Source organism: Eublepharis macularius, chromosome 2 (genome assembly GCF_028583425.1).
Source record: "Eublepharis macularius isolate TG4126 chromosome 2, MPM_Emac_v1.0, whole genome shotgun sequence".
Lineage (NCBI taxonomy): Eukaryota > Metazoa > Chordata > Lepidosauria > Squamata > Eublepharidae > Eublepharis > Eublepharis macularius.
Genome location: NC_072791.1, coordinates 211,675,117 through 211,687,318, shown reverse-complemented (window position 1 = coordinate 211,687,318; position 12,202 = coordinate 211,675,117). Strand labels below are relative to the sequence as shown.

The following is a 12,202-nucleotide window of genomic DNA, read 5'->3' as shown; positions in this document are numbered from 1 at the left end:
CACTGTTATTCTCTGTTGGTTTAGGTGATCATAACCAGGGATGCTCCAACACCCACCAGTTTGGCTCATGTCTTGTTTGGTGGTTGCAATCAGGCAGTTTTTGATACATTGTTCATCTGTTTGTCAGACTTCACCTGATGAACATCTGTTATGCTGATCAGGTTCATTTATGTCTACATCAGGTGCACTGAATTGAATTGAACTCTGACTTCACAAAAGATTGTATTGGAATAGATCTTGTTAACTCTTTGTTGCCAGAGAAGTCCTGTTTTGTTCTGCTGCTACAGACTAACACAGCTACCCATCTGGATAGAGTCAGTTGCAAAGGTCGCTTAGTGGTAGAATAACTGCTTGGCATAGGGTTTACCAAATCCCTGTACCCTCTTGATGGGAGGAGGGGGTACCTGGCATTTATCTTGTGCCTTATCTGTTATTTTTTGTGCATGTGCAAAGTGCATGTGTGCTCCTGGCGCTTGCATGATGACATCACTTCTAGGAAGTGATGTCATCATACTAGCCATCGGTATGCACTTACCTTGTGCCTTGTCTGTTATTTTTTGTGCATGTGCAAAGAGCACGTGTGCTCCTGGCGCTTGCATTATGACATCACTTCTGGGAAGTGATGTCATCATACTAGCCATCAGTGTGCTCCTGCACTTTGTGCGGGGCTAATTCTGGCCCATTTGGGGCAAAAATTGGCCCCAATGAAGCGTGGGAGCATGCCTACAGCCAGCATGATGATGTCTGAAGTGATGTCGTTGCACCCCCAGGGAATGCACATGCCACACATATTCCCAGAGTGCCTGCCAGTGGTGGGCAATCCCTGGGCAGCCCAAAACCTCCCAATATAAACCACTAGGAGATTGCTTGCCACTGGTGGGCACGTGCAATCCCTAGCTTGGCATGCAAAAGGTCCCAGGTTCAATTCCCAGCATTTCCAGTGGAATGAATCAGGTGAGAGGTGAAGGGAAAGACCGCAGGCTGAGATCCCGGAGACCCATGGCTGGTCTGAGTCAACCACACTGACCTTGATGAACCAAGGCTCTGATGCAGTATAAAGCAGCTTCCTGTATTCACATGTGTGTTCACTGCTGCACAGGCTTTTTTTTTCAGCTGGAACGTGGTGGAACGGAGTTCCGGCACCTCTTGAAAATGGTCACATGGCTGGTGGCCCCGCCCCCTGATCTCCAGACAGAGGGGAGCCTAGATTGCCCTCTGCGCCGCTGGAGGGCAATCTAAACTCCCCTCTGTCTGGAGATCAGGGGGCGGGGCCACCAGCCATGTGACCATTTTTGCCAAGCACAATTAAAACTTTAAAAATCTCCCCCCTTGTTCCAGCTGACCCAAAGTGATATCATTGTGTGGTCCTGGGAGCCTACGTGCACTTTGCGCACATGCTTGTGGTACCGGGGGCACTACCTCCCGCCAAGAGTTGCCCCCAGTGCTGGCAACCCACTGAGTTCCACCACCTCTTTTCCCAGAAAAAAAAGCCCTGCTGCTGCAAAATTATAAGCTGCGGTGTTGCACAAGACCCAGAACGTGGCTCTCCTTTCCAACCTGCATCTGTGTGATATTTTGATAGGCAACACCATGAAAAGAAACTAAATTACAGCTTTAAACTATGGCCAGTTGATAAACTTCCAGAGGCATCTTACTTTGGGAACGCAGGACAGGAGGGGCTTGGGCATCGACCCAGCAACTTCTCACATAGTTAATTGTGCAACTTACAGTGCATAGCAAAGTGAAACATCTGTTTCTGGTGTGAGGCACCTGTGTTAGCACTTATGCAAGGACAACAGCCTCTTGGCACAAGAGATCCTGCAGCTAGATTCGGAACAAATCCTCTGGATCACCGTCCACAGTATTTATTTCTTTGCTCTCACGATGCAGTTTGTTGCTGGGCTCCTTCATCCTACTTAAATTTGTGAATTGTTGAGACGATCAAATCAATGATGATATTGCAAAATTTGTGGGGGGAAAGTCAAATGGAAAATATTACAGTAGAAATATAGGAACATTTCGACACTATTCATTATTTCTCTCCGTTTAGAAGGATATGTGCAAAAATAGATGCAGCCCAATCCTGTTCATGCTTACTCAGAAGTAAGCCCCACTGATTTCACTGGGGTTTACTTCTAAGTAAGTCTGTGTAGATTAGCAGCATGAACAAATGTATCATTCTGGATTCCTTCCAAATAAATGAAAGGTACCTCTTACTGTCTGCTTAACCTCAGACATATTGTAACACAATATAATAGATTGCATGTGCAGGCCCCCAAAAATAAATGGAGGAATCAGAAATTTTATCAAGTACTTACAAAATATTTAGGAACCATATCTCTGTTGAAAATGTTACATTAGAAATTACCATTTCCACAGTTTTTAAATCGGAATACTGAAGGCCTGGCTCTTCTCAGCCCTGGGCTAGACATCCCCGCTTGCTCCTCTTTTACTTTTTACTTTTAAAATCTGCCTTTCAAAGAATGAGGAGTTCCATGTTCAGTGCATCTTGTATAGGAACAGTTTCATCACAGTAACCTAGGGTGGGATGGACAGGGCTTGAAAGCAATAAAATATGACAAAATAAAAACATTATTTCTCCTGTAACAACTGAGAATTGGTATATATGTTGCTATCTTACCTTTGGTACAGATCAAACATAAGGAATTATGTTATTAATATCATTAGAATACAATCTCTGTATTACATATTGTAAAACATGCAATTAGATTGTGATAGGACCACAATCCAGAATTTATGTCAACTTCTTTGAGGAGGAAAGCAAGCAAATATGAAGTCGGGTTTGTCTCTGGTCTGATAATTGTGAAGAAACTGGCCTGTGGAAAACAAGTATTATAATTTGCGATTTGATTCTATTTGGGTTTATGTATGTGGCATGCATTAATGTATTGTCCTTCTAAAAGAGAGTAAAAATAGCTCTCTAAAGAGGCTTCCTTGGTTGCATGTGGCCATATTTTTACCACTGTGCCATGCCAAATGATGACACTGCCTGTAAATGCTTTAAATAATCTGTTATAAAATCCAGTCAAACAACTACAGATTTACTTGCAGCCCCGAAGATGGAAATCCGTGACCAAGAAGGTGCGGCTGAGCCATTAGACACAAACGAGTCAGAGAAAGGAAGTAAGACTAGTGAGCAACCTATACATGATGCCTTAGTTCCCCAGCCAGCAAAAACAGAGACTATAGAAAAAATGGAGAGCAAAGGAGAAGAGGAAACCCTTCCAACTCTCTTGGGACAGACTTTGGATGGAAGTCTGCCAAAGAAAGAGGACACGAGTTTTGTAAAACCAGATGTTGATTTAACTGGAGAGTTTCACCTACATCGTGAAGAAGATTTATCAGCAAAATTACAAAAGGAAAGTAAAACAGAGAAAAGGGCCACTGAGGCTGAGAAAGTTACCATTGAAACAATACCCTTAAAATCTACAGATGATCTTGTAGATCCTAAAAAAAGTGACTTTACCTCTCCTGAAAGCATAGGTTCCTTCTCACCTTCAGAATCTGCAATGGACATTTCAGGCACAGCTAAAAGTGCTTTTTCTTCTGAAACGTTGCCAACTAGTCTACATATATCTCAGCCAGAAGAGAGTAAAAAAACAACACACATGTCCACTGTTACAGTGATTACCAAAGACTTTTCAAAAGATCGAGAAACGGACAAAGGCCGAACAAAAAAACTTGAAGAAGATTTTGCAGTGATGGCTAGTCTAAAACCAGTTACAGAGAAAACGGGCACCAAGAATGTTCCTCTTTGGGAAGAAGAAAAAGATATGACAGAGGATGAAAGTGATGAAGAAGGGTACTCTGCCCCACACAGAGAGACATTCAAAGCCTTAGATGATCAAATTTATGCAACACATGACCAGCCAACAACAGTTTTGGATAAAGAGACCATAGGAACAGAAAGCGACCTTCTCAAAAGAGATACGATTGCTCATTCAGCAACATTTGATATTAAAAAAGTGGAAAAACATGAGACTGCCAGAGACAGGTTCAACCAAGGATTATTTCCTGAGAAAGGTACAGAGACTTTAGATACTGTTGTACCATCTGCAACAATGGAGAAAATCCCTGTTGAATCAATCAAAGAACCTCTGCAAGGAAAAGATTCTGGACAGGATGGGAGGGGGGAAACATTTTCTGTTTCAGATCCAGCAACTCACACAATGCAGACAGAAGAAGATAAATCGGGAATGTCAACATATTTTGAGACGTCAACCCTTAAAGATGAAGCTATTAAGGGTGACATGCTGGAACAGGGCAGCGATTACTATGAACTGAGTGATACTAAAGAACAGGTCTATGACCCTTACCATAAGGACTTCTTAGTATCTAAAAAAGACCCAGAGGAATTTCAGCTAGAGCCAGCACAACACCCTAGTGGCCCTGCTCATGAAGTAGGGTATAGTACTCTTGCTCAAGGGTTACCGGAAGAGAAATCTGAGGGACCTAGTTCTCCTACAGAACGACTGTACACTATTGACCCAAACGTGTATGGGGATAAGAGAGAACTCCATAGTAAAAATAAAGATGACTTGACTCTAAGCAGGAGCTTGGGACTTGGTGGCAGATCCGCCATAGAGCAGAGAAGTATGTCAATTAACTTGCCGATGTCCTGCTTGGACTCGATAGCACTGGGATTTAACTTTGGACGCACACATGACCTGTCACCACTAGGTTCAGATATCCTAGATAATGGCAGTGGGGATGAAGGCGATGACTATTTGCCAGCCACTACCCCAGCTACAGAAAAAGCTCCCTCCTTCCCGACAGAGAGTAGGGAGGACGATGAGAAAATTGAGGAGTCAAAAGTAACAGGAGGAGGAGATATTCAGGTCGAACCCTTGTGTGAGTCACCCTTCTTGGCTAAAGATTATTACAAAAATGGGTCAGTAATGGCTCCTGACCTGCCCGAAATGTTAGACTTAGCCGGCACAAGGTCGAGACTAGCATCTCTGAGTACAGATGCTGAAGTAGCACAAAGAAAGTCTGTTTCTTCAGAGGCCCTTGTAGAGGACAGTGGTGCAGCCCAGCACCTTATGGCTGATGAGAACCACATGACTCTAAGAGCAGATAGTCAGCTAGAAGATTTAGGTTACTGTGTTTTCAATAAGTATACTGTGCCAATGCCATCTCCTGTCCAAGACAGTGAGAATTTATCAGGAGAAACCTGCCCCTTTGATGAGAAAATCAGAAGGGGCGTAGTTGCGGACCTGTCTTTGATAGAAGTGAAGTTGGCAGCGGCCGAGAGAGCCAAAGAAGAACAAGATATCTCTGGTGACTTAGCGATTTTGGGCAAGGAGTTTGAGCAGGAGAGAAAAGCAATAGATAAACTTGATACTGTGCTAGAAAAAAGTGAGGATTCTAAAGAAGTCTGTTCTTCTGAGGACATTGACCATGAAACAAGAAAACTTGCTTCAGCTTTAGAAAGTGCAGATAAAAGTGTAGTTGGAGTAGAAGAGAAAGTTTCTTTGTTGACTGTGGGTGACGAAAAAGACATTCAAGTTGCTGCAGAGACAGCAGAGACAGAACTCTCCTACAAACCAAACTATGATGCTATAAAGCACGAGATGGATTCTGCTGCTCGTAAAGTTGAGCAGGAATACCAAAGTAAATTAGGAGTTCATGTCAGTGAGTCTGTTTCTGATCAGAGCAAAGAGAATCAAGAACAGAACCTCACCACAGTGCCCCAAGAACCGACAGCCTGTGTAAAAGCTGAGCCTAGTCATACAAAGGATGCCATCAAGCTAACGGAAAGCGAAATTAAGGAAAAAGGACCGAAACCTGACCTGGTGCATCAGGAAGCAGTAGATAAAGAAGAATCGTATGAATCAAGTGGAGACAATGATCAAACCCAAGAGAACTTGCCTGGAGAAACTTCAAAACCATTTGAAGGTAAAATAGAACAAGAGAGCCCATCTCTAGCAGAAGAGGAAATGGCGTCACAGTTAGTAGCAGAACAGCCACCTCCAGAAACAGATGTATCTAAAACTATGCAAGCAGAAACTCCTGAAATTCAAATGGAGAGTATACTACAGCCTAAAGAAGATGTAAAAACTCTGGAACCTCCTGTGAAAACTGAAGAGTCTCTGCCATGTGATTTAACATACGGGAAAGTAATAGGAGATGAAGAAAAAGAAGAACAAAAGCAAGAAAGCAAGGAAGATGTAAAACAAGTGGTAGAGACTACGGAACAAGTCAAACGAGAGGAGGAGAGCAAGCAAGAAGAGGAGGAAAAAAGTAAAAGAAAAGATCAAGAAGTGGAGACTAAAGAAGAACCAGAGGAAGAGAAGAAGGTGGAAGTAGAACAAGATGAAAAGAAGAAGCCGGAAGTAGAACAAGAGGAAAAGAGGAAGTCGGAAGTAGAACAAGAGGAAAAGAGGAAGACAGAATCAGAACAGGAGGAAAAGAGGAAATCGGAAGCAGAACAGGAGGAAAAGAGGAAGTCGGAAGCAGAACAGGAGGAAAAGAGGACGCTGGAAGTAGGACAAGAGGAAGAGAGGAAGTCGGAAGTAAAACAAGAGGAAAAGAGGAAGCCGGAAGTAGGACAAGAGGAAGAGAAGGTGCAGGAAGTAGAACAAGAGGAAAAGAGGAAGCTGGAAATAGAACGAGAGGACGAGAAGGTGCAGGAAGTAGAACAAGAGGAAGAGAGGGAACAGGAAAAAGACAAAGAGGAGGAGAAGGAAGAAGTTCAGCAAGAGGAAGTGAGCAAGCAAGAGGAAGAAGAGAGGCAGCAAAGAGGCAAAGAAAGGGACTTGGAGAAACCAAGTGCAGAAGAGGAGATATGTAAAGCTGCCCCTGAGGAACCATCTGAACTGAAAGGAGTAATAGAGTCTGTTGTTACAATTGAGGACGACTTCATTACAGTAGTACAGACAACAGTAGATGAGGGAGAAACTGGCTCCCATAGCGTGCGCTTTGCTGAATCACAACAACCCGAAACGAGAGAAGAAGAGTTTGAGCCTGAAGAGGAGGCAGAGATAGAGATGGTAGCTGATGTTGAAACAGAGACAAAAGAGAGCTCTCTGGATGTTCCTGCTTCACCCGAGAGGGAAGAAATCCCATTAACTGATTACAAGACAGAGACTTACGATGATTATAAAGATGAAACAACCATTGATGACTCCATTCTGGACACGGACAGCATATGGGTGGATACTCAAGGTGTGCCTTATCCTTTTTCATTATTCCCCTCCCCAAATAATTAAATATAATAATTAATCTTAGTGCATTCAGGATTATTGTTTTAAAAAGTAATGTCAGTATAAAGCAACCTGATCTTTTACATTTTTGAAATCCCTCCAAAGCACTATTGACTTTTTTTTTTGCCAATTCTGTTTTTTTAATTGTTGTTATAATTTACTCTGATCCTGCAGATGATGATAGGAGCATCATGACGGAACAGCTAGAGGCTGTTCCTAAAGAGGAGAAGGCAGAGAGAGAATTGCGGAGACCATCCCTTGATAAGCATAAAAAAGAAAAACCTTTAAAAACGGGGAAAGGCAGGATTTCTACTCCTGAAAGGAAAATAGCTAAAAAGGAACCTAGCACCATCTCCAGAGATGAAGTGAGAAGGAAAAAAGGTTCATGTAATCCTCGCTCTCTTTTCCTTTCATGCTGTACTGTGAGTTGTTCATCTGTTCTACATGAAGAGTGGTACTGTTCCACATTTTAATTGAAAGAGATTCATTTGGGTTAAGGGAAAACTGCTTGACTTCTGTGCTGGTGGTATTCTTTTAAGGATCAACTCAGCACCATATATGGCATTTAATCGCTGCCTCCTCAGATGCGTTAATCCCAAAGAAATATGACCAGCATAACGTAACTTGAAATCTATAGTGCTCCAGCTGTCCCCATGGTAACATTTTCAATCTCATTCATTGCCAAATCGGTCCCACGAACTATGTCACCACCGCAGTTATTTTAAGAGAGGGAGGACTAAAAAAAGACAACGCCCAAGAGGTCTGTGATTTTGTTGGGACAGGGCAGTCCTCCGAAGCAGACCACGCTAACCACATCAAAGATAAGCCTCGATCCTGCATCTCAGTCACTGGGGTGTACGGATTTTTAGTTGCATGCCACAGTATAGCCCTGGAGCTGTTCATCATTGAGATCTTTGTAGAGGTTCCCCACAATGAAAGAGATGTGACTGCTTAGGTTGCATCACAACAGAAGCAGGGATGTTGCCCTTTGAATACATTTTGCCCCTTTTGCAAGGGCTGTGTCAGCAGGTGGGTGGCATCTGTCACCCTGCGATGTGAAGGGCCAGTTGTTACCTGCAGCCCTCAATGGAGAACCTCGGGGTCTTGGTAGGTTGAAGCTCTAATTGAATGGCTAACTTGGCACCAACAACCAATACACTGTCATGTTGAAATACGTATCTGTTTCTAATATTATTATTTCTGATTGTATGCTCTTGTTCTCTCGTCTATAGCTGTGTATAAGAAAGCCGAACTTGCTAAAAAAGCTGACGTTCAGGCTCACTCTCCCTCCAGGAAAATCATTTTAAAACCTGCTGTCAAACATACTAGACCAACTCATCACTCCTCTGTTAAGCGGAAGCAGACAGGTGACTGTGCTGTCTTAAATCTATGCAACGTGGCTGGCAAACATAGACATTGTTATTATTATTTGGAATTTCATCGCTCTACTGGCTGCTCAGAGTTTTAGTTCTAATTTATTTTCCTCCAAGACACCTTTCTGCAATCATGAATGATATGGCTTATTTGGTGTGTTTTTTTCATGCTCTTCTTTTTATTTAACAGAGGCCATGGTCATGCCTGCTTGTCATTCTCGGACTCCCGAGTCCCGTGGTTGTTTCTTGGCATTGTGTTTTGACAGTGGTGTAGTAGATATCCCTTTTTTTCATTTGGGTTGTTTTCATTATCTTTATTTTTTTTTTTGCTGTTTTGGTGGGAAAGTGCTAATGGCTTTAAATCATTTTTCCCATTTCCTTCCGGTTTTAACTCTCATGCGTAATAATAAGAAGCATCTCCACCTTGTTCGAGCTCGTATTTATATTGTCTGCATTAGCTCTTTCAAGTCTGTAACTGTGTTCTACATGTTTAAAGTTTTATGTATAAAAATACAGGACTTGCAGGTGAATCCAGGTCCATGAGGAAGTTTGAAGAGAAGAAAGCTGCAGTCAAGACAGCAGACACATTTAAACCGAAATAGCTTTCTTGATACTAATATTTTACAAAGATGATCCTGGAAAATCTAGGAGGGGGAAATGGAAAATCCTTGCAGTGTTTGAATCTATTGGATATCTTTTAGATCCCAGGTGGCCCAGTGCCACCACCGTGGTTGGTTGGCCACCCACTCTTACTTCCCCACCAATACCAATCTCTGTGATCTTTACCTTTGAGATTTCAGGGATTCCTAGAGCATCATCCAGAAGTGGTGTCACTTCCAGGACTTTCTGCAAGCCCCACCCCAGTTTCTCCAACAGCATCAGCTGTGAGAGAGCCCCAAGCCACCCAGTAACCTATCCCAGGGCCGGATCGATGGGGGGGAGCAGGGGAGGTAATCTGCCCCCGGCGCCGACAAAGAAGGGGCACCGGGCGCAGCTGCCAGCCCCGGGAGCGGGTGGCAGGACAGGGGGCATGCTTGCCATTCGCCCCCTGTCCTGTGGGGCAGGTGAAAGGCAGTGCGGGTGGCTGGAAGGCCACCCACACCATTCGCCTACCCCGCAGGACGGGGCATGCAGCAAGCCAGCCACCCCCTGTCCTGCGGGGCAGGCGAATGGTGCAGGTGGCCTCCCAGCCACTCACGCTGCCGCCGCCAGCTCCGCAGCGCACCAGGACAGCCAGCTTGCTGCGGGGCGGCACATGCCACCCTGTATGATGATGTCACAGAAGTGACGTCATCATGCAGTGCCGAGAGAGCACGTGTGCTGTGCGTGCGCACAAGTGGCCAGTCTTCGGTTGTCCTGGGCACTGGCAACCGTAGATCCAGCCCTGACCTATCCCATACTGTGGCTTCAGTTCTGTCACTCAGAACGGCAGAGGAAAACCACTGCTGAGGCTGTAGATTCTAAGAGTCATGTGAGTGAGGAATCAGTGAGATGCTGGAACTCTCCTCCTTCATATTGCTGTCCAGTGTAGCATTTCAGCAGTTTTTGGTAAGAATATGCAGAAAGGAGGTTACGGAGCTGGGAGACCTTTCAGGTTGTGTGAAGGACTGGCAGGGAGTGGGATGGGGCTGCTAATTCCTTCACCTTCTGGTGGTTTGTCCACCCAAAATCAGGCTTCCATCTGGGAAGGTGGCATAATAATTTTGAACAGGTAAATGGTGGCTAAAGATACAGTTAAAGAGCCCATTCTACCCTTCCGCCCCAATTTTTTAAGATTGAAGCCACCTGTGGCAGTTTTGCATTAAAAGAAAACTGTTATGGGGAAGGGTAAGAATCAGGGTATATAACATGGTTAGAGATGGGCACGAACCAGGAAAATTCCGAACTGTGCAGTTCATGGTTTGTCTTGTTTCACGAACCATGAACTTGCCCCAGTTCATGAACCAGTTCATTTGGTTCATGAAAACATCACTTCCGGATCAACAGAAGGTCTGCAAGGAGCCCATCCCCACTGTTGCCTAGGAAACTGATAGATCAGTGCCAGGCTGCCTGCAGTGACGAACCAAAATACGAACCAAACAAATCAAGCTGAAATTCATCTCAGCTGTGAGAAATTAGCCCAGTTCGTGACAAACTACGGTTCGTACTTTAGTTTGTGCCTACCTCTAAACATGGTGTTTGCACCGTGTGCAAGGACATCTTGAGGCATGAGTTATGAAAGAGTTCTTGCTTCACATTGTCTATAAAGCAAAAAAATAAATGTACATGGACAAGAATGCTCATCGACATAACAAATGCCTCCATTCAGCTTTCTCTTCTGTGTGGCCAGTGACCAGACGTTAACATAATTCATCTGAGAGAGGTTCAGAGGCAAACTGTCCATGTAAAATATTCTGCTCCTTGCCAAGTGTACATGCTGAGGGAGAATTTTGCAATGCATGCAGAAAGGAGAGTCACAGTCCTTGAACAATCCTTAGGCTAGACTGGGCCACTTCTATCATAAGTAAACCTCTGCAAAACAGGAGATGCTTAATATAGTGCCGTGGGTCTGGGTTTGCCACTCACCCATCCTCTGTTATGGCTTTTGTGCACTAGACAAAAGGGCTGTCACTGAATAATACTGTAAGAGGACAGCAGGCCTGATATACCATTCAAGAGAACTTCACTGGCGATGCCGCTGAAGTCTGCATTTCCAAGGCTTGGAACAAAAATGGTGGCAGTTCTTCAAGCTTGCTTCTGGTCTGCATTGAGTGTCGTTTCCCAAGAGTTCTTCCTTGTCTCAGATGGTCATCTAGGCCGGTGTTTCCCAACTAGGGTCCTCCAGAACCCTGAGGTTCCTCAAGACATCATCAGGGGTTCTGCAAGAAATCATGGAATAAATAACTTGAAATTCCCCCCAAAATTCCAAATATCCAAATTTGGCCAAGAATTCAACATTTGGGCAAATATAAGCAAACCCAACCAATTCGCTGAAAGTCAACTTTATAGTGACTTTGGATGTGAACTTGATTTTGATGTTTAAGTAAGCTTTATTTTTGTTTGATGTTTGAAAAAAAAAAGATTAGGTAATACCAAAGACAGGAAAAATGCTTCAGTTTTTTCCCCCTTACAATGTAAGCTGCCATACATATATGTATGTATATATAGCAGCTCTTTACAAATAAATTTTCCTCACAATAATTTAGCAGTAATTGAATTGCGCTCCCTGCCATCAACTTTTTCTGGCCTATAAACATTTTCATAGGTAGGGGTTCCTCAAGATTTGAAAAATTAACATAGGGGTTCCTCCATGGTTGAAACATTCATCCAGGCCAAAGAAAAACTCCCACAAGCTTCTTGCTTCCTCTTCCTCCTCTCTCCTTTCCCCATGACTGGCTGGGACCATTTGTGTGGCAGAGGAGATGGAAAAGTCTCTGTCCCCTTTGACTCCATCTCCTCAGTGCCTCAACTGCTGCTCTAGCAGCATTCTGGGAAATGTAGTTCCCAGAGTGCACAACAAACTAAATTTAATGGAGGGTCAAGAATTCCTGGGGAGTCAGAGACCCATTGTGACAGCATCAGGAACACTGTTGGATTTCTGAAGTTCTGAAATGGGTTTGAGTG

At 43.9% G+C, this 12,202-nt stretch overlaps 1 protein-coding gene across 1 annotated transcript in view; it reads left to right on the top strand.

Moving 5' to 3' along the window:
* MAP2 (microtubule associated protein 2) overlaps positions 1-12,202 on the top strand; it is a 284,313-nt gene that overhangs the window by 225,208 nt on the left and 46,903 nt on the right. Inside the window, exons 9-12 of the mRNA XM_054970128.1 lie at positions 3,646-6,140; positions 6,705-7,188; positions 7,401-7,607; positions 8,459-8,593. Coding sequence (XP_054826103.1) covers positions 3,646-6,140; positions 6,705-7,188; positions 7,401-7,607; positions 8,459-8,593 — 3,321 coding nt within the window. The remainder of the gene's footprint in view (positions 1-3,645; positions 6,141-6,704; positions 7,189-7,400; positions 7,608-8,458; positions 8,594-12,202) is intronic.